This window comes from Lepidochelys kempii, chromosome 1 (genome assembly GCF_965140265.1).
Source record: "Lepidochelys kempii isolate rLepKem1 chromosome 1, rLepKem1.hap2, whole genome shotgun sequence".
In the NCBI taxonomy this organism is placed as follows: Eukaryota; Metazoa; Chordata; order Testudines; family Cheloniidae; genus Lepidochelys; species Lepidochelys kempii.
In genome coordinates this window covers 198,542,732-198,566,088 of record NC_133256.1, presented here as the reverse complement: position 1 = coordinate 198,566,088, position 23,357 = coordinate 198,542,732, and the positions used below count along the sequence as shown (strand labels likewise).

Sequence of the window (23,357 nt, the reverse complement as noted above, 5' to 3'; positions counted from 1 at the left end):
CAATTTTACAAATATATTTTCTTAACTATAGCAGATTGACACACAAGCCGGGTAACTTGTTTAAAATAAATTGGGACAACCTGTCTTGCCAGTTGTGGAGAAAGTTGTAGGCTTCAAACGTTCTGTTGGGCTCTGCACATCTGTAGTGCCTTTCATCTCAGGGTTCCAGAGAGCTAGGATAAGTGTTTGTACAGAACCCCAACAGAATAGGTACTACCTCTACTTTTAGATGGGGAAACTGTGGCATGGGGCTGTGAAGTTGATCAGCAAATCAGTGAAATAGCTGAAAACAAACCTCAGGAGTCCCGGCCCCCATCCCCACTTCCTGTCTTTGATTGATCATTTTATTTAGCAAACCAGGATGTTTAACAGACGACTAAATTTCTTGTCTGTTTTTGCTGAAAATTGACTATGGGGATGTCATAAATATAAAAGGAAGGGTAACCACCTTTCTGTATACAGAACTATAAAATCCCTCCTGGCCAGAGGCAAAACCCTTTCACCTGTAAAGGGTTAAGAAGCTAGGATAAACTTGCTGGCACCTGACCAGAATGATCAATGAGGAGACGAGATACTTTCAAAGCTGGAATCGGGGGGGATGGGGACAAAGGGTCTGTCTGTCTGTGTGATGCTTTTGCTGGGACCAGGTCAGGAACGCTCTTCAGAACTTCTGTTAAGTTAGTAAGTAATCTAGCTAGAAATGCGTTAGATGTTCTTTTTTTTAATGGCTGGTAAAATAACTGTGCTGAATGGAATGTATATTCCTGTTTTTGTGTCTTTTGGTAACTTAAGGTTTTGCCTAGAGGGATTCTCTGTGTTTTGAATCTGATTACCTTGTAAGGTAGTTAGCATCCTGATTTTACAGAGGTGATTTTTTTACTTTTTCTTCAATTAAAATTCTTCTTTTAAGATCCTGATTGTTTTTTCCTTGTTCTTAAGATCCAAGGGTTTGGGTCTGTGTTCACCTATGCAAATTGGTGAGGATTTTTATCAAGCCTTCCCCAGGAAAGGGGGTGTAGGGCTTGGGGGGATATTTTGGGGGAAAAACGTTTCCAAGTGGGCTCTTCCTCTGTTCTTTGTTTAACATGCTTGGTGGTGGCAGAATAGGGTTCAAGGACAAGGCAAAGTTTGTACCTTGAGGAAGTTTTAACTTAAGCTGTTAAGAATAAGCTTAGAGGGTCTTTCGTGCAGGTCCCCACATCTGTACCCTAGAATTCAGAGTGGGGAAGGAACCTTGACAAGGGGTAGAACTTTATTCCCAGGTGGTGCTTTGGCATTTTTTAATGTAGCTTAACTTGACATGTTCTGTTTCTATTCTTTGCTTTATTATTTTCCATGCCATTTTTTTAAAGATTCCAAGTCCTGGTATTTTATATAATTTTGCTGTCTCTTCAACTTTGTAGGATAGCCACCTGGGATTCTGATTGCCTCATTTATTGTGATTTATTATTATTATTATTATAATTATTTGCATTACTGTAGTGCCTAGGGCTCCCAGTCATAGACCAGGACTCATTGTGCTAGATACTGTACAAACAGAGAACAGAAAGACAGTCCCTGTCCCAGAGTTTGCATCTAAGGGCATGTCTATATGGAGACTTAATGTGTGGCAAGCTGGGGTGTAAATCTACAGCTCTCTAGCCTGCCATGCCCTAAGTCGCCCATGTGCACCTTGCTGTTTGAAACAGCAGTAGATCAAATCATGCTGTGGAACTTTTAGTGTGTGGTATCAAGGTCCACATGGCCAGTTACTGTGCAGCAGCTAGTGTACTGTATTTCCACCCCAGCTTGGACTAACTCTCTGTATAGACAAGTCCTTAGCATAAGATGAGATGACAGACTGATACAGACAGATAGGGGAGTACAAGGAAACAATGGAAGAAAAACCTAACAAGTGGGTGATGGAGACTGGCATCAAAGGCCAACTGGAGGTGGAAGTCAATAGCTCAGTAGCAAATGAAAGATGATAGGTTGAGTGGGGATAGAATGTGAAAGTGAACACGAGCAGCTTGTTTTTGATGCAATAGGGAAGGGGGAGACTGGACAGATTCAAATAAGGTGTGACATGGTCAAAGCAATGGGGTAGGAAAATGATTTTTGTAGCAGCATTGTGAATGGATATGAGCAGGGCAAGATTGTATATGTCAAGGCCAGAGAGAAGGAGGTTGCAGTAATTGAGTTGTGGGATGATGAGAGTTTTAGCTGTGTGGATGGATACGAAAGGTGGTATCTTAAAAATGTTGTTAAAAAAGAATTGGCAACATTTAGACACATCTTGAATGTGAGGCTCTCGAAAGAGAGGTCTGAGTCAAAGATGATACCCAGGTTATGGGCCTGTAGTCTTAGCATATGTGCAATGTGCCTCAGGTGGCACGTGACCAAGATTCATCACCAAATTTGGTCCACTGGCTGGATCATTAGTTTCCCCAGTTTGGGCTGGCTGGGACAGGTAAAATGGTGGTGTCCGCAGTGATTGAGAAAAAAGGTAGTGGGGTGGTTTAGGGGGGAAGAATGAGCTGTTTTGGCTGTGCTGAGCGAGCAGTAATGGCTAGACATCACAAGATGTCCGAGACTGGCCGAGAGTTCAGTTTGGTCCAAAAAGACAGGTCTTGAGAAGATATATTGGTAGATCTGTGAATCATAAGCATAAAGATGGTGGTTGACTTTGTTTTTCTGGATGAGAATATCCAGAGACAAGATGTAGCATGAGAAAAGAACGGGATCAAGGACCGAGTCCTGTGGAACATGCGGAGAAGGTTGGAAGGTGGCTGAGGACAATCCACTGCAGGAGCAATTAGAGAGGAAGGAGAACCAGGAGAGGTCAGAGTTTCAGAAGCCAAGAGAGGACAACATTTGAAGAATAGCCTGGTCGATGGTGTCAAAAGCAGATGGCAAGTTAAGGAGGGTGAAGCTGGAGTACTGGTGTGAGCTTTAGCTAGGAGGAGGACATTAGAGACTTTGGGAAGAGTGGTTTCAGTTGAATGCAAGGGGCTGGAAGCGTCATTGGAAAAGGTATAGGATGGAATTGGAGGAGAGGAGCTCCACACAGCACATTTAATGAACTTAGAGATGAAAGGGAGCGGGGAGATCAGATGATAGTTAGAGACGCAAGTGGGGTCGAGGGTGGGTATTTTTAAGATGGGAGAGATTAAAGCATTCTTGTTTTGGGAAGGGAAGGAGCCAGAAGAGAGTGAAAGGTTAAGGAGAAGAGTAAGGGAGGGAATGAGTGTGGGTCCCAGGGAGATCAGGAGGTGGGGTGGGATCATTGGTGCAAGTGGGAGGCTAGAGGAGGAGAGCAGATGAGAAACTTTTGCATCTGTGACAGGAAGAGGAAGCAAGAATTGTAAGAGGTGAAGGGAGGGCAGGCTGAAGGGAGGGGGAAGTTCATGTCCTATTTTGTCAGTTTGTCATTAAACAGAGGGGAAATGCTCCTAGATCTATGGTTAAATGTGACCACCTTTAATAGCCAATTAAAAGTCTATATTTTATTCCAATGGTCTAAATTCTTACACACAACAAAATAATGAAACAAGTAACCTGCAATGTTGGGCCTGCAATACCCCAAATAGAGAGATGGTGTTTATGGTGACCTAATGCGTTGCTCTAAAAATTATTAGAATATCCAAAGTTGAGATTTGACTTCAGACTTTGCAGTGAGAACTAGGGATGTGATGAATATTTTATTAATATTACCTTTGGATGCATGTAGAGCAGGGGTAGGCAACCTATGGCACGCGTGCCAAAGGCGGCACGCAAGCTGATTTTCAGTGGCACTCACACTGCCCGGGTCCTGGCCACTGGTCTGGGGGGCTCTGCATTTTAATTTAATTTTAAATGAAGCTTCTTAAACATTTTAAAAACCTTATTTACTTTACATACAACAATAGTTTAGTTATACATTGTAGACTTATAGAAAGAGACCTTCTAAAAACGTTAACATGTATTACTGGCACATAAAACCTTAAATTAGAGTGAATAAATGAAGACTCGGCACACCGCTTCTGAAAGGATGCCAACCCCTGATGTAGAGAGTCAGTATGATCTAGCAGTGAGGGCTGGGAATGAGTGGAATTAGCACCCCTAGGTTCTGTTCCTTTGCTTTCCCACTGACGTGTTGCACGTCTCCTTTGAGTTCACTTCACCTGGCTGCAAGAGGGCAGAAGGCTGTTGAGCTTACTGTTTCTGGGACTGTGGGACTGGCCTGCTCAACATTACTAAAAGGCAAGGCAGATGGCACCCTGCTGGAGAAGAGCCATGGAGAAAGGCTAGTAACACCTCTGCTTCCAGCGGTCCAAGGCTATTACTTGTGGGTCTTGCTAGAAGGGTGATTGTGGACCCTCTGGGGGAAGGATGAGCTTTACTCCTGGGGCATGCTTGGGAAGAGTATGCATGAATGATGCTACTTTTGGGGAAGGTGGTTTTAGCTCTGCCTTTGGGTCATGAACATTCTTCAAGAGGCTGTAGGTAATCTGTCAGCAACCTTCTCTTCCCGGCGCTGAAGCACCGTAGTAGGAGGGGCCTGATCTGAATTGGTAGTTGACTCATAGATGTTTCATTAGGTGATGCAATTTCAATTGGTTAATGTACTAGGCATTTTTAGAGAATTAATACTTTGTGATTTCCCAGTTGGAGGAATGGTTCTTTGTCATTCACAGGAAGGCTTATAGGCAGTAGTGTTGTAGCTGTGTTGGTCACAGGATTTTGGAGAGAAAAGGAGGGTGAGGTAAAAAATATTTTTTTATTGGACCAACTTCCGTTGGTGAGAGAGAAGCTTTCGAGGTTCTTCAGAGCTCTTTGTAGGCTCGAAGGTGTGTCTCTCTCACCAGCAGAAGTTGGTCCAATAAAACAGTGGTTCTCAACCAGAGGTACACATACCCCTGGAGGTATGCAGCGGTCTTCTAAGGGGTACATCAGTTCATCTAGATATTTGCCTAGTTTTACAACAGGCTACAGAAAAAGCACTAACGAAGTCGGTATAAACTCAAATTTCATGCAGACAGTGACTTGTTTATACTGCTTATACTTGTTTATACCATACACTGAAATGTAAGTACAATATTTACATTCCAGTTGATTTATTTTATAATTATATGGTAAAAATGAGAAAGTGAGCAATTTTTCAGTAATAATGTGCTGTAATGCTTTGATATTTTTATGTCTGATTTTTTAAGGTGAAACTTGGGGTACACAAGACCAATCAGACTCCTGAAAAGGGTACAGTAATCTGGAAAGCTTGAGAGCCACTGCAATAAAAGATATTACCTCATTCGCTTTGTCTCTCTACTACGAAGACTTAGTCATCTTTTAGAGGCTGAAAACACATCCACAAAAAGATCCATTTAGGCTGATACTGAGTAATAATGCTCCCAAAGAAGGGTCCTTCACTTCAGCCTTCTATTTGGAGATCAATATAATATGCTCAACCTAAAGCATCTCTGTTCAAAACAACAACACGTTCTTTTTTATCATGATGATTTTATTTTATTATGAAGTGGTTATGTTCTCTGTTTTGATCTGTTATAGGTAGGCTTAGCGGCATTCAATTTTTATTTTTGTTTGATTTTGATTTGTAATACCAATTTTGACTATTAAGCATTTTTTCTATTTTTATCGATTTAAGTTTTCACAGTTGCTGGAAATTATGGGGGATGTCAGACAATTATTTAATGACAGTAGATGCTGAGATTTAAAATGCTAAAGCTGTATATAACCCATTAAAATACAAATTGTCAACTTCACAGGTAAAAATATACAAAGTAAGTATCTTTAAATCAACAAATCATACCTGGTTGCCCTATTTGTCTGCTAATCTATTTTTAACAAGCCTAATTCAAAAGTATAAATCATTGGAATTTTACTCTAAGTTCTCAAGCAGCATTTTCCTTACTCTGCCTATCTGTATATTTAGATTATTGATGGAAATATTTTTGTTGGTTTGTGTATGTGCAGTGAAATTGATGTTTACCAACATCTGCCAATTAAAAAAAAGAAATCCTTCCTAGCCTGATACAGGGTCTGATCCTGTAGACAGAGCTGAGGAATCTATTTATTTATTATCCTATTTAAACAATACTCTATTAATAAACTGCTGCCAAGGAAGGAGGCAACAGGACATGACAAACTTATATTTTCTGGAAGTGTTTGTTTTGTTCCTGAAATATACACCAAGTATATATTGATAGTGTAGCATGATCCTTACTTTGTGTAAATTGAAAAAGAGGAAGTGAGTGGAGACCTTTTAGGAGAGCCTACAGGTATCTTCCCAGGGGAAATTAAAGGAGGAAGAAAAGTATCAAAAAGCAAAAGATACAATCTCATCTATTTCAAAGGCAATAGTACTGCTCTTCTGAAGTATTTTTATTTTGCCCCAAGAACAAGTTGTCTGGCATGGCTTGGGGACTAGGGTAGGAATTCCATCAGAGGTGAGGAAACCTTCCCTTTAATTTGTTGGAAGAATTTTAACAAGTGAATTCCAGGAAGCCCCCTTCAGCAGTTTTTTCTGTGTGTATTAGCCATGTTCCAAGATCAGTCAAGATTGAACATTAAACTAATAACAACAACAAGGATATCCCACTGTGAATGAGAAATTTGAAATTGCATGTGTCTGTGCCAAATATTTTTTTTAAAATTGTTTGCAGGCAAAATTCTACATCCTGGCTGCTTCTCATCTCATCACATATTTAGGCAGTATACATTTTGAAAAGGTCAGGCTCCATTGGCACATTATTCAAGTCAAGTTTGAAATACTGTATTGATGATTATAAGTCATGTTGTTATAAGTAATTCCAAATGGGAGAATTCCCTTAATTGCAAATTGCTTATACTATTTAGAAAAAGTATGAAACTTTGCATTTGGGAATTGAATTTCTCTTCATTTGAAAAATAGAACACTTCTACAGTGGGAGACTTGTCCCCTGCTCTTGGGGTGCTGCTGCTGCTGCAGCACATAGCAATTTCCAAGAAGCAGCTGATTTCTATGTCTCTACTTTTATGTTCAGGGCTTTCCCACAGCAGAGAGTAAAAGAAATACAGCCATCAGAACATTAAAATGGAGATTTTGGACCTAATCCAGTTTCCACTGAAGTCTATGGGAATCTTTCCATTGCTTCAATGAGAGTTACATCAAGCCTTTTGATTCCTGTTAACGCTGTCCCTATTTGAAGATAACTGGATAAGGGGGTTTGGGGAGCAACAGACAAAAAATCAGTCTCTTATAACCTGATAGTATTCTCTTGACTGCCAAATGGATAAATGTAGGTAGAAGAGAGAATGGACTGGTGTCAAATATTTCACACAAGGTGAAGTTCCAGGTAACCAATACGAACAGAAAAGAGACTGGAAATGTAATAAAACTGGAAGATACACTCACTGCAGTGTTATATAGTACTGCACTCTTTTCCAATATTGAGAAACTTTCTGATAGTGTCCCACATGAGATAGTTGCTAAGCCGGAATTGAAGGGGTCATAGTACATGGAGACTGATAAGTAGCGAAAGTAGAGATAACTGTTCCCACCAATGCAGTTGTGAATCACAAAGGTTACTGCACAAAGCATTATATTTTTTGTGATCTATAAACCATCAGGACAAGAAACAGTAACCTTATATTTGCTGATGGGACAGAATTGTCTGTTTAATGGACAAAGAGCAAGGGACATAAAAGATAAGATCTTAGAAGCAAAGCTGTATTGTCAATATTATAAGAAGGGGATTGTATGCGTTTTTCCTCTGTTAGCCTGTGATAAGCCCAAGAGTGCATGTGCCTTCAGAAAACAGGGATCAGGGACTGGGGAATCCAGTATTTTGTTGTTCCCATTTTGAAAGAACATTTCTCACTGCTACAGCCTAATAAAGGAGAGGAGCAATAGCATCTAGTAAGCACACTTGGAAATGTTTTTATATAGCGCCTGAAAAATATACTGAGTATGTTGATAGTATAGCTCAGAGCTCAGCTTTTGTAGCTTGAAGGGCGTGTGGTGGTTTAAGGTATCTTCATGTGGGAAAATATTTATTACTTGGGGCATTGTGGCTCATTCCAAAGGCAAAAAAATGCTCTCTGTCAGTGGGTTTGAGAGCCCCAGGGATAAATCATTCCTCCCAGAGATGATTTAACACTAGTCTGAGAGGGATCAATTCCATCACAGGTTGGAAAATCACCCCTCCTTTCTATTCAGTTTGGTGGTGACATTTTAATAAGGGGCTCCAAGGAATGCAGGAGATTATGAATCAGGAGATCTGATTTCTATTCCCAACTCTACCACTGACTTGCTGTGTGACCGTGGACAGGTCACTTAAGGCCTGATACTATTCCCAGTGAGAGTTGGACCAAGCACTTACCCTCTTTGGGCTTCAGTTTCTCCATCTATAAAATGGGTATAATACATCCCAGATGTGTTGTCAGGGATAATGTATTAATGTTATAAAGCTTGAGAGCCTTGTTTTTCAGGTGTTATAGATGGACAAAGTATAATAAAAATGACATTCAATGGTAATGAATTTAGTAACATTGCATTTACAAAGGCAAAGTAATACCTGTTGGGCCAATTAAGTTGGTCTGTATTTGCACTGATGCTTTTGAAACCAAAATCTGTCCCATTCTGTCCCATGCAATACCAGGGCACAAGATAAAGGTGAACAGGATCTGCAGAGTAGTGTTACTCCTAAAGATGAACCCAAGAAATACTGAGGTGATGTTGGTATAAAGAATAAAGTGCTTTGTGGAACCTGCCCCCAATGTAACATCCCCCATTATGGATCATATGTGCTCTTGGAGCAAAACAACAATTCATAGCCATGGCATCATTTTGGACACACTAATGATGCTGGATACCCAAATGGCCATGATGGCAAGGAATGCTTTCCCCTGACTGGCTACAAGATTGTGGCCCATTGTGAACATAACCTCCTGGTACTCAACTCTCTGTACTGGCTTCACAGGGAATGCAGAGCCCTATCCTAATCTGGAAAGCCCTCTTTGGGATTGGTCCTCACTACCTCTTTGTCTGTGACCGTGACCTTCCATGATAATTGCATTTCACTGGGACGATGAGACTTTCAACCAGTCAGTGCAAGAAATAGAACTTTCACAAGAGATGAACCTAGACTGTGCAAGTTAGTCCCACTCAAGCTAACAATGACCATTGGCTTCACCACTCTGAGAACTAAGTGCAAGATTTGTGGTTTTAATTTATATTTCTCTCAATAAATTCATCATGTGTGCACACAGTCACACAACAAACCCATCCACTCACTCTCACATACACGTACGTAAATATAAACAAGCAAAACCTATCAACTAAACAAGTGATTTTTCCCACAGAGTGGGAAAAAATAAATCTTTTTCTTTGTCTTTAAATACCATGGGTGAAATCCTGGCACCATTGAGGCCAGTGGTAAAACTTCCATTAACTTCAATGGGGCCAGGATTTTGTCTTTGGAAGCCTTTGGATATTAAGAGTAGAGGGCAGTTTAAGTACCTTAATAGATATAGAGAACCTAAGACTATTAGTATGCGATTGTAAAGCACCTACACAATTTTGTTGTCATAACTATAACAAGGTTTCCCTGATGGGAAAATCATGAGTAGTAGTCCTCATTGTACCATTGGGTTTTACTGGTGAATTACAAAAGGGTGGTAACAGATGTTATAAAAATTTTTTTTTTTTTGCAATGGTGTGTGTTTGGAATGTGGAGTAGAAATTATTAAAAGGGCTAAAAAAAGTGAGAATTTTGTTTTGAGAAGTAGAGAGAAATATGTAGGGTTACCTGAATAGTTTTTACTTGAACTGTTCACAACTAATTGATGTCACCTTTTACCTAAATCATTTAAAATATTTCATAGGACGACTGCATGGCTTTAGGGATTGGTTAAAAGCTGTGAAACCTTTTGTGTATAGGACACCAAGTCAAATCTAATCCAGATCAGTAATGACTTAAAGTTACTACTATCTGTTAGAAGTTTGGAGGGCTGTGTGAAATAAATTGGTGGTTGTCTCTGTCTAATCCCTTTGGAACGAGAGTTCACGTAAATTAACCCCCTTTTGGGGAATCCCGACAGAAGCCAAGGATTGGCTATGAATGGTGAACACTCCTCTCATCTCTACAGGGTCTCCTCCAGGTCAGGGTTTGAAGCACACTGATGGGACTGTTGCGGAGCAAGTGGCCCACGCTGTACTTTCTCTGTAGATAGAGGATTTCAGTCTTCAGAACAATCATAGGACTGGAAGGGACCTCGAGAGGTCATCTAGTCCAGTCCCCTGCACTCATGGCAGGACTAAGTATTCTCTAGACCAGTGATTCTCAACCAGAGGTACACACATCTCTGGGGGTACATAGATGTCATCCAGGGACTACATCAACTGATGTTTGCCTAGTTTTACAACAAGCTCCATAAAATGCACTAGTGAAATCAGTACAAACTAAAATTTCATAGGGACAATGACTTGTTTATACTACTCTCTACACTGAAATGTAAGCACAATATGTATATTCCAATTGACTTACTTTATAATATATGCTAAAAATGAGAAAGAAAGCAATTTTTCAGTAATAGTGTGCTGTGACACTTCTATATTTTTATGTCTGATTTTGTAAGCAAGTAGTTTTTGGGTGAGGTGAAACTTGGAGGTACGCAAAACAAATCAGAGTCCTGGTTGAGAGCCACTGATCTGAACCATCCCTGACTGGAGGTTTTTAAGATTAGACAAACACCTATGATGGAGTTTCCACAACCTCCCTAGGCAATTTATTCCAGTGCTTAACCACCCTGACAGGGAGTTTTTTCTAATGTCCAACCTAAACTGCCCTTGCTGCAATTTAAGCCCCTTGCTTCTTGTCCTATCCTTGTAGGTTAAGGAGAACAATTTTGCTCCCTCCTCCTTGTAACAACCTATTATGTACTTGAAAACTTTTAGCATGTCCCCTCTTCTCTTCTCCAGACTAAACAAACCCAGTTTCCTTCATAGGTCATGTTTTCTAGACCTTTAATCGTTTTTGTTGCTCTTCTCTGGACTTTCCCCAGTTTGTCCACATTCTTCCTGAAATGTAGCGCCCAGAACTGGACACAATACTCCAGCTGAGGCCTAATCAGCGCGGTGCACGAAGTAGAGCAAAAGAATTACTTCTCATGTCTGGCTTACAACACTCCTGCTAATACACTCCAGAATGATGTTTGCTTAGTTTTTTTGCAACAGTGTTACACTGTTCACTCACATTTAGCTTGTGATTCACTATGACCCCCAGATCCCTTTCCGCAGTACTCCTTCCTGGACAGTCATTTCCTATTTTGTATGTGTGCAAGTGATTGTTCCTTCCTAAGTGGAGCACTTTGCATTTGTCCTTTATTGAATTTCATCCTATTTACTTTAGAGCATTTCTCCAGTTAGTCCAGATCATTTTGAATTTTAATCCTATCCTCCAAAGCACTTGCAACCCCTTTCAGCTTGGTATTGTCTGCAAACTTTAGAAGTGTATTCTATGCTATTAGCTAAATCAGGGGCGGGCAAACTTTTTGGCCTGAGGGCCACATCGGGTTTCTGAAATTGTATGGAGGGCCGGTTAGGGGAGGCTGTGCCTCTCCATACAGCCAGGCGTGGCCCGGCTCCCGCCCCCTATCTAACCCCCATGTCTTCTTCATGACAATTTTATGTGTAGTATGCACAGAAGCAATTGTAATCCTGACCGCTGATAAAGCTTCGTTATTTCCATTTTGTTATTTTAGGGAGCTGTTAGCTCTTACTGTTTCCTATCCTTAAAATAATGTTAATTCTTTCAAATTGTTCTTTACCCTGTGCTTCCTAAACTTGTAAATGAGTCTCTTTTGTGAGGGAGTGCTTGTGATTTTTTTCAAACCAAAATTACTTTTTTTCCTTGCCGTGGGCACTGTGTTAAAGATGCATGCTGAGGGATAGTCATTTTTGCCATTCAGCTGAACAACCAATGATGGCCAGCAATAAATATCTGCTGAATAATAAATATAAATGATTAATAGACAACCTGTTCAAAATTTTATACAATTTACTTCAGGCACTTTAAAATCAATATCAGGTTGAAATAGCTTGCAGAATTCTCATTTAAATTGACCAGTCCAGGCAAAAAGTTGATTTGCTCAACTTCCCCATGAAGATGCTGATGACTATAATGAAAAATCTATTTTTTTTTAATTTTTTTTATTGTTAAAAATTCATTTGCCTGAGGAAACTTGAGGTGGAAATTTTCAGGGTTGTAGTAAAATGAAAATTGGCAACATATCTCTAGTGACTAATTTATTTTACAGACCTGCAGTAATGAAAGATACAGCTATGTGCAGTATTAATACAAAGATGGCTCTGATTAATAACCATGTGACTTTACTGTTTGTTCTTATTCATAGATCATTATTCAGCTGTTAAAACTGGCACTGTTTGTTTAAGAATCAAAACAACATGGTAAAGGATGTTCAAAGAAGGCCACATGGAAATTCACTGCAACCTAAACTATAAAGTGACTTGTCCTGCTTCGACTCAAGCAAATTATTCGAGCAAGTTTATTTGTTCTCTTTCCAGCATCACTATAGAGTGTTAAAGGGTTAATAAATAATACCTAGTTCTTATATGACACTTTTCATCAGTAGAGCACAAAGTACTTTACAGAGGCGATCTGTATCATTAACCCCATTTTCCAGGTGGGGAAACTGAGCCATAGAGAGGTGAGATGAGTGCTCAAGGTCACTCAGCAGTTAGTGTCAGAGCTGGGAACACAATTCAGGTCTCCTGAGTCCCAGTCCAGGGCTCTCTCTGTTCGACAACACGGTCTACAATACTACACTCCTCATATGTTTTTGAAAACAAAGCTGCAAACTCGATAATGTAGTTCAGTTGTGGAATTATTCTTCATTATCTCATTCTTTCCCATTGCTTCTCATATTAGGACCTGATTCAGTAACGTGCTGAGGTTCATCTTTAAATCCCATTGAATTTGCTGGGATTTAAACCTCTGCTTAAATGGCTTGCTGAATTGAAGCCTTAGGTCAGGGGTTCTCAGAACAATTTTTTTGGTGGCCTCAGAGTGTGGCCAACAACTCTTGCTGATGACCACACTCTCACTTTTTCCTAAAATAGTTAATCAGCTTTAGGAAAAACACAAATATGCACATATACACGTCCAAATCATTGTAATGTATTTATTGCTAGCTCGTAAGTCTGCTGTGAAAAGTGATATTAACAAACATACAAGTATTACTTTTCACAGCAGATTTACTCAGTCCTGCCAAGCCTGGGGACAAATTTTAAGCCCTGGATGGGGGTAGGGTGACAAGTGGGGGAGGCAGTGCAGGGCTGGAGCCTGAAGCCCTGCAGCTGGAGCCTGGGGCCTGCCACTGCGCAGCTGGAGCCTGGGGATTGAGCCTGAAACCTCTCGGCCAGAGCCTACCACCCCAGGGCTGAAGCCCAAAGCCTGAGCCCCACTGCCCCTGGGAAGGTGGGAACTCACCAGCTGCCTGGTCCTTCCGCATTGTGCCCCAGGTGTCAGCACCAAGGTAGGGCATCCAGGAGCAACAGGGAGCGGGAATGGCTGCTACTTTGCCTCTTCCCCACCACAATCACAGCCCAGGAGGCTGTGGCCACAAGAAAAGCCCCTGGTGGCACTCATGTGGCCATGGTGGCCGCATTTGAGAGACGCTGCCTTAGATCCTAGTAATGTTTTTTGTGTCTAGCTGTACATATGCTGCCACTGGCCAGCTTCTAAAGTGCTAGCTTTGTTGTCTGGATTGTATTTTCAGTATCTAACACTTAGTAGCATTAGCAGTGATGTCCCAATAGGGACATCACATCATGCTGTCTTGGGAGCAGGAGGGGAAAAAAAATATAAATGCAGCAAATTGCCTACCAGTGATCATTTTCTTTAATGCTGATAGTTTCTGGCCCACATGCAGCAGTCTAATGACCTTCCTCTTGGGACAATTTATCCTTGACTTAAGTAGAAGTAGGAGCAGGAGCAGGACCAGACCCTTCACGCTTCTGCACTGCTCTAGAAGCTGATATGCATTTATTCTGTTCCACTGCTTAGAGGGCAGTGTTTGACACAACTGAAATGCCACTGTTTTCCAAAATTTGAAAGTTAATTCCTACGTAGTGCCAACTTGAAAATCTTAATCTTTTATATGATATATATGTGTGTTAGACTTCAAAAAGTGTATAAAAGTGAAAGGGGATGGCCTGTTTGAACTTTCTAGAGGGGTGGGATCCTTGAAACATGCTCCCCCTTCTCCCAGAAGTAGAGGCCGAAAAGGAATAGTGATGAACTAAATGAGAGACATTAAAAACAAAGGCGTAGGGCTGTCAAAAGGAAAACACAAATGTGCATGTGGGGGGAGTGAGAAGTGCAGGCTCGACAGCCTTGGAGTTGGAAGATCTCTGTTCCATGGAGCGAGAATCACACAAGCAGTGGCAGTGTGTGCAAGCTTTCCTCTAACATGTCTCAACCTTAAAGTAGAGGGACTACTCTAATGGTGAGAGGGGAGTGCAGTTCATGTCTTTTCTACTGAGAATGCAAATGAGGGAGACAGTTAGTGGACATCTGTCCACTTGGAACCGGAATAAAACTGACAACTTATTTCACAGGGAATACTGACACACATCAGATGGTAATGACATTCAGTTACCCATCCTCTTATATTGGCAATTTAGAAGCACTTATTTTTTGTTTAAACCAGTTGACTAGGAAGAGCTTTCCTCTGAAGGCTGGATGTAATATGAGACACAATGACGCAATACATAACACATTTTGCAGCAGTGGGAAATGACTTGCACTAAGCTACTTTGTTTGAATACCATCAGCTGTTTCAGTCTGCTGACTATTTAAAGGATATGTTCTTTTACCAGTATCAACTGAGCAACAGTAGAACTGTTGCTTCTTATCGATGTAGAAAGCTCAAAAAGGTTGGAATGGGGCTCAGGGGCGGGGTAGGGGAGAGGGGCAGGGATGGGGGTGAGTACTTGGGGGAGGATCAGTTTATTGTAGTTCTGAATTTCTATTTATTGTAAATATTTGCATTGTTCAGAGATTGGACTGAGTTGCAATGTTCTTATCCAGTTATGCACAGAGTTTGGAAGCATTTATGTTAGAGAGCAATGGTTGAGCCCCAGAATCTAGACCCGAATTTCCCCAAAGATCAGGGATGTATAGCTCTCGGGTTTTAATTCAGGTCTGTCTCTAGCAGTGTTGAATTGAAACTGTATAACTAATCAAACAGCATCCAACATCCCCTGCAATTCCAAATGTTTGTTAAAAATACTTTATTTATGAAGTAAAAATAAAATAATCATTTGAAGAAGCATATGAAATGCCTGCAGGTTTCTCTTTGTTTCCCCCCCGGTAGTAGCAAACTGATCATCTTATTACCATTGTTGGACTACAGAACTGGTAAACAGTTGTGACGAAGTGTTACCACTTACCGTAGGGTGGCCTCTGCATATTTCCACTTGTAGCATGTGTCCACCGGCACGAGAACTCTGAAACTTTTAGAAAGCAGCACCCTTTGGTATTGCCCTTTCACAGTACTAAACATTCAGAGCTGAAGTTATAAAATATCCGTGCAATCCAAAGCACCTCAGTTTCTTCCTTTTGGCAACCAGCTATGGACATAGGAACCTCTCTGTCTCTGGAGTTAGGTTTTAAACCAGACTTCTTGCCAATATTTTATCTGTAAATAGTTCTTGGTAGTTAGGTTTTTAGGTAGTTTAGGTTCGTTTGAGACTCTTCCCACATCATTGTGCAGTTTGAATCCCAAACTGGCATTGTCTTTGTTCTGGGCTTTACAGCAAACCCACAGGCCAAGGTTTGAGGTGTGCATTTTGTCTTTCCTTTTTACTGGAGTCTGTGCACAGCTAGTGCCTCATGTGCCTGGCAATGCCATTCTTCTTGCTCATTCTCCTGATTTGCGGTCAGATTTTCACACCCTGAGTCAGTATAGAAATACAAACCTGGCTCCAAGCCTTCTTAATGAAGGAGGGTCTTTCACTTCTAAACCTCCTCAGTGAGCAAATCAAACCTTCAATGCCAGATTCAACCTAAGGCATCCTTCTGGACCCACTTTTGGTGAGGCTGCCACATTGAGCCAGTCAGGTGCTAGAGGGACTGTCATTGCCACCTCTGAAAATCATCTAGTGCCAACATCTCAAAATTGAGGTCTACCTATGTTCTGGAAAACGTTCAAGACTCTTTTCCTTTCTCCAGTTCCTTGGATCCAAGGGCTCAAATGGGTAAGATTGTGAGCAGTGATGAAGTCCCGCACATCCAGCTAAATTTGGTTAATTTCAGAAATGTTGTAACCTGGCTATCCCTGCCCACTCATAGGAAATTAGTTATAGATGGGGCTGAGGTGCACAGGCCTCTTACAGATAGTAAGAGATTAAGTTATAGATTACACTAATATTTCCAGGTTTCAGAGTAACAGCCGTGTTAGTCTGTATTCGCAAAAAGAAAAGGAGTACTTGTGGCACCTTAGAGACTAACCAATTTATTAGAGCATAAGCTTTCGTGAGCTACAGCTCACTTCATCAGATGCATATCGTGGAAACTGCAGCAGACTTTATATATACACAGAGAATATGAACCAATACCTCCTCCCACCCCACTGTCCTGCTGGTAATAGCTTATCTAAAGTGATCATCAGGTGGGCCATTTCCAGCACAAATCCAGGTTTTCTCACCCTCCACCCCCCCCACACAAATTCACTCTCCTGCTGGTGATAGCCCATCCAAAGTGACAACTCTTTACACAATGTGCATGACAATCAAGTTGGGCTATTTCCTGCACAAATCCAGGTTCTCACATCCCCCCACCCCCATACATACACAAACTCACTCTCCTGCTGGTAATAGCTCATCCAAACTGACCACTCTTCAAGTTTAAATCCAAGTTAAACCAGAACATCTGGGGGGGGGGGTAGGAAAAAACAAGAGGAAACAGGCTACCTTGCATAATGACTTAGCCACTCCCAGTCTCTATTTAAGCCTAAATTAATAGTATCCAATTTGCAAATGAATTCCAATTCAGCAGTTTCTCGCTGGAGTCTGGATTTGAAGTTTTTTTGTTTTAAGATAGCGACCTTCATGTCTGTGATTGCGTGACCAGAGAGATTGAAGTGTTCTCCGACTGGTTTATGAATGTTATAATTCTTGACATCTGATTTGTGTCCATTTATTCTTTTACGTAGAGACTGTCCAGTTTGACCAATGTACATGGCAGAGGGGCATTGCTGGCACATGATGGCATATATCACATTGGTGGATGTGCAGGTGAACGAGCCTCTGATAGTGTGGCTGATGTTATTAGGCCCTGTGATGGTGTCCCCTGAATAGATATGTGGGCACAATTGGCAACGGGCTTTGTTGCAAGGATAAGTTCCTGGGTTAGTGGTTCTGTTGTGTGGTATGTGGTTGTTGGTGAGTATTTGCTTCAGGTTGCGGGGCTGTCTGTAGGCAAGGACTGGCCTGTCTCCCAAGATTTGTGAGAGTGTTGGGTCATCCTTTAGGATAGGTTGTAGATCCTTAATAATGCGTTGGAGGGGTTTTAGTTGGGGGCTGAAGGTGACGGCTAGTGGCGTTCTGTTATTTTCTTTGTTAGGCCTGTCCTGTAGTAGGTAACTTCTGGGAACTCTTCTGGCTCTATCAATCTGTTTCTTTACTTCTGCAGGTGGGTATTGTAGTTGTAAGAAAGCTTGACAGAGATCTTGTAGGTGTTTGTCTCTGTCTGAGGGGTTGGAGCAAATGCGGTTGTATCGCAGAGCTTGGCTGTAGACGATGGATCGTGTGGTGTGGTCAGGGTGAAAGCTGGAGGCATGCAGGTAGGAATAGCGGTCAGTAGGTTTCCGGTATAGGGTGGTGTTTATGTGACCATTGTTTATTAGCACTGTAGTGTCCAGGAAGTGGATCTCTTGTGTGGATTTGTGCTGGAAATGGCCCACCTGATGATCACTTTAGATAAGCTATTACCAGCAGGACAGTGGGGTGGGAGGAGGTATTGGTTCATATTCTCTGTGTATATATAAAGTCTGCTGCAGTTTCCATGATATGCATCTGATGAAGTGAGCTGTAGCTCACGAAAGCTTATGCTCTAATAAATTGGTTAGTCTCTAAGGTGCCACAAGTACTCCTTTTCTTTTTACTAATATTTCCCTAGCCTGAGTGAATTTATCTTTGTATTATAAGGTGTCGTTCATTGTCACCACCACCAAGAGAAGGATATGTTTTCCTCTAGGCTATGTTGTGAAATTTGGAAAGGTTCTGTGGTTAGTTATCAGCAGATAAACATTTTATAGCAATTGAAAGTGGGCAAGGTAGCAGGCCCAGATGAGTTTGACCTCAGAAAATTGAGAGGATGAAATTGCCTCCCTAACGGTTCCATCATGCATTGTAGGTGGGACTGAACTCGAATTTGACGGTAGCTGTGTTGTAACTGGACCTCTCAACATGATTGATTTTTTTGTAGTGTAGGCAAGACTAGAACAATATGTTTTGATCATAGTTATTTAGAAGGCCAACTCCACGTTTCTAAGAGGCTTCCTTTGAGATCAAAGTCGATTCAGAAGTTAAATGATGCTGTCACCCTTGGTGAGCAGATAGTAGTGCTCTTATTCACAATGCTGAAGCATGTTCACTAGTGTGTTTTCATTTGGGAAATAAATTTAATGCAATGATTCTGTGTATGACTGCTTCTTTTCCAGAGTCAAGACGACAGATTTGCTTTCATTGCAGAATGGTATGACCCAAACGCTTCACTCTTTCGACGTTACGAACTGTTGTATTATCCGAAAGATGGGTCAGTTGAAATGGTAAAAACTTTTTATATTCTCATAAGCATACTTTTCAGCTACGCAGTTTGGAAGTTGGCAAGCTGCAGCCCATAGTATGGTTTTAATTTGGAAATGGATAATTTAGAGATTTTTTAATTTGTTTGCTCTGTTTCTAAAATTAAACAAACTCAGGGGAACCTAAGGAGTAACCTCCTTATTTATTGATTTATTTTGTAAAGCTTGCATAGTTGCCAGCATTTGAAAATGTATCCAGAGAGAATTGTCCTATTAGGCCTGGGGTGACAATAACCTTTCCTGTGGATGCTGGTGAAATTAGGTTAACTGTATAGAAATATTTGGTCTCTAAACTGAAAATTTCCAAAATGTTTTAAATCATCTTAGTATACCCAACAGCCACACAGTTCTGCATTTTGACACTTGTCAGTACTTGATGATAACTTGACACAGACACCCATGTCAGAGTGGGTGCTCAACTGGCCATCTGTATTGGAACTGGGGAAGCAAAAATGCCCATATATAACCTATGGTGGGAGAAGTTGTGTGTGACCTGGGATCCCAGTGGGGGCCAGCTGAGGTCACTCAGGGTGAACTACAAGGAATGGGGCAGTCAATCCTCAAGGCTGGTGGATATTTCAATACTTAAATTTACCAAGCCAGCAGAATACAGCTTCTTTATTACCTCACCAGTTGCCCAGAAACCAACAACACAGTTCCCTTAAAGTAACCCAGCCTCAGGCCTTCATCCAGGTACACAAGTCAAATATGATGAAGATTTCTGAAAATCTTATTTCATCATATAAAAGAAAAGGTTCTACCAATCCCAAAGGATTGGACACATTACCTCCCAGGTTAATGAATATTCCAGATTTTACCCAAAATCACGCTACAGCCAATTCTTGTTAACTAAATTAAAATTTATTAAAAAAGAAAAGGGAGAGAGTATGGTTAAAAGATCAATATATATACAGACATGAGTTCAATTCTTGAGGTTGAGATTCATAGCAGAGATTCTTTGTAGTTGCAAAGAGTTCTTTTAGAATTTAGTCCATAGGTTATAGTCCAATGTCCAGTATCATATCCAGGGTGTACCAACTTAACTGGGATCTCATCTTGCTACTCAAACTTCCCCTGATGAAGCTTAAGCAGATTTGAGATAAACAGGATCAGGACCCAGGGATCTTTTATACAGTTTCAAGCCGCCTTTGACAAATCGCAGTACCTTGGGGAACAATAGGTAATTAGGACAACTTTGAAGCGGTTCCATCACCAGTACTTAGCTCTACCAATTAACATAAGGCAACTGCCTGTTTTTCCACCATTCACAGATAATTTGCTGTACATTTCAAAGAGAGATGAATACAGTGATATCCTGCATTTACAATTCATTTAAATGCTAGGATGTTCTTTTGATCTCTGAATTATCAGAATACAGCATAGACAGGGACTGTTGATTACATTGTTGACCACTACCCATATATATGTAAAAACACAAACATTCTCTCCCCACACATCTTTAACGGTTGAATTTGAGTCATTTTGTTTTACAGGATGTTTAACGCTTTCTGGCCATGTGTCACACTCTGCTGTTCAGATTTTGGGATCAATTTGGACAGGTGTTGTGATGGGGTGTATGGACCTCTTGCTGATGAGAAAGGTGCCAGAGAGGCCCTGGGGGCAGGGCTTTCCCCACCCCTCCGGCTTTGTCAGTTACTCATGATAGGCAGGAGGCCTGTAAAAGGGAGGAAACAGCAGTCAGGTGAGGGGAAGGAGCGTGTTTGCAAAGCAGTAGACTGCTGGCCTGACTCCTGGAGCCACAGGGGGAACTCTCATCCAGGAGATCTTCACCCCAACCCTACAGGAAGAACCGCAAACTGCCAGAGAGAGACTTAAGAAGGCCGCAAGGGATAGAGGTCCCTTGTAAGAAGCAAGGAATTAGGATCTGTGCCGGAGGCACACAATGCAAGTAACTGGGTGTGGACATGTTCTCCAGTCATTGAAGAGACAAACCTTAAGGGACTCCTTTACAACTGTCTTAAATTTGGATGCTCTTCTGAATTTATATAAATCCCAACTATGTCCAGTACCAATCCCCACTGAATCACCTCTTCTGTCAATGGGCTCTGCCTCATCTCTACCTATTGTTGTCTTTCTGAGGAAGTGGATGGTTTCTTGTTATTCCCTTGGACATATCTGGAGAGAGGATAGGTGGCAACTAGTAGGCAAATTTCCTTTTGGAGGTGATGAATGATTTGACCTTTTCATCCCTCCCTGTAAGAATTCCGCCCACCAACCTCTCCTTAACCACCCCTATGCCATGTGTGGGGCTGAAGCTGCTGAGGGCTTATTGTGGGTAAATGAGGCCTTCTAGTTCTCAGCTTTCCTTCCCTCCATTTCCTTACTATGCTATGCTTCTTGGCTGTTCCTGAGGAAAAGGGGGAAACTGGTAGAGGAAGCAGTGAAAATATTGGAGAGGCAGCTACATAGCAGGAGGAGTGGCCTCTATTGTCTGTGGGAGAGTTTGGCAGGATTTTTTTGTTTCTTCTCCCAGTAGCCCACAACAGAAAAGGGTATCAGGGAGTGCTGTGAGCAAATTGGATCTGTTGGCAAATATTCATGCTTGGTTCTCAGAATTTGACATCATTTGAAACCTTGCAGGTTAATCCTTAACAATTTATTGCTTGGAATAGTAGTTATGTAGATGACTGCCTTAATAAGAGAAGGCTTATAACTTTTTTTTTTTAAAAAAAAAACACACAAGAAAACATAGATTGTTAGCAGACATTATTTCATTTCCGCTAAACTTGCTTCTTCAGGCAAAGTATGCGTGTGGAGAGAGAGAGATAAAACTGCAAGCTGTATTTACCAAATCTAAGTAATGTTGATCTATTGTTTACCAACTTTGTGGCTCGTCATTTTTTTTTAAATAGGGTTTATAAATATATCCAGGCATCCATGCCAAAAAATAAACCACAAACAGGTAGATGAGGAAATGCCATCTTCAGGCTTTTTTCATCCGTGTTACGTCGACGACTTGGAAAGAAGTGCAAAATAACTGGAACACATTTTTTCCTCTGCTAGGGTTGAACTGGGCTAGGAAATATGCAAGTGTCAGGGTTTTGAAGATTATTGATTTACTTACATCTGAAAATACAACTCTTGAACAAGTCAGGCAATACAATACAGCAGAATTCAAGGGACTGTTTTATTATTTTACCATCTCATCAACTATTAGAATATAGGATGTCAACTAATGCAAAGAACTAAGAGGAGTTTCATTCTGAATAGTGATGAGGAACCTCAAAAAGTTCAGAGTGAGGTAGCCCACCCAATCCTTACCAAAATGAGTGCTTCTCAGAACTATTTTGACCTTTTAAGTATGCAGAATTGGGCTGTGAATTTCACAAGAGCAGGCTGTCCTGTGAGACTTCTATTGATTCCAGTCAGAATTTGGAAATGGGAGAGAGATTCATAGACACTAAGGTCAGAAGGGACCATGATGATCATCTAGTCTGACCTCCTGCACAACGCAGGCCACAGAATCTCACCCACCCACTCCTGCGAAAAACCTGTCACCTATGTCTGAGCTATTGAAGTCCTCAAATCGTGGTTTAAAGACTTCAAGGAGCAGAGAATCCTCCAGCAAGTGACCCGTGCCCCATGCCACAGAGGAAGGCAAAAAATCTCCAGGGCCTCTTCCAATCTGCCCTGGAGGAAAATTCCTTCCCGACCCCAAATATGGTGATCAGCTAAACCCTGAGTGTATGGGCAAGATTCACCAGTCAGATACTACAGAAAATTCTTTCCTGGGTAACTCAGATCCCACCCCATCTAACATCCCATCACAGGCCATTAGGCCTATTTACCATGAATACTTAAAGATCAATTAATTACTAAAATCATGTTATCCCATCATACCATCTCCTCCATAAATGTATCGAGTTTAATCTTAAAGCCAGATAAATCTTTTGCCCCCACTGCTTCCTTTGGAAGGCTATTCCAAAAGTTCACTCCTCTGATGGTTAGAATCCTTTGTCTAATTTCAAGTCTAAACTTCCCAAACACTTCAGATTATCAAAAAGATTCAGTTTGGTTCTAAAAATGGGCAAAAGTTTCACAAAATCTGATGGTTGGTATAGCATTGTCGTGGAGAGTGGCACATGGTATATAAGGGTGGGAAGGGGCAGTTTTGGCTGAGGACAGCAGGCCAGACCCCTACAGTTACAGAAGTGCCTTGGGATTTTTAATATCTGCACGCAGCTGAAAGGAAACTGTTGCTTTTAAGATCTCCTCTGATGCTTTGACAGCTCACCCAGTAAACTTCGTGGAACTTACTGCATTTTCCTCAGAAAGATTAAGTACTGAGTTGACATTACTAGGATTTTGTACATGGTACTTTACATGACACTTTGACACCAGTATGTTGGGGGCAATGAGCATGTCAGGCCAGATGTGAATTACAGTATGTTATGCCCCCCGCCAGCTGGTATTGAGGGGACTCCCAGTGTCACCGGCTGACAGTTAAAATGGAACAAATGTATAACAGTTGGCTTCATCTCATGACCTTC

General features: G+C 41.2%; 1 protein-coding gene across 2 annotated transcripts in view; it reads left to right on the top strand.

The window, feature by feature from the left end:
• NME7 (NME/NM23 family member 7) overlaps positions 1–23,357 on the top strand; it is a 169,711-nt gene that overhangs the window by 21,617 nt on the left and 124,737 nt on the right. The window contains exon 2 of one of the 2 annotated variants that reach the window (XM_073308130.1): positions 18,703–18,810. The exons of the other annotated variant lie outside the window; for it this stretch is intronic. Within the exon in view, the coding sequence (XP_073164231.1) occupies positions 18,703–18,810 (108 nt within the window). The remainder of the gene's footprint in view (positions 1–18,702; positions 18,811–23,357) is intronic. 2 annotated transcript variants of the gene reach the window in all.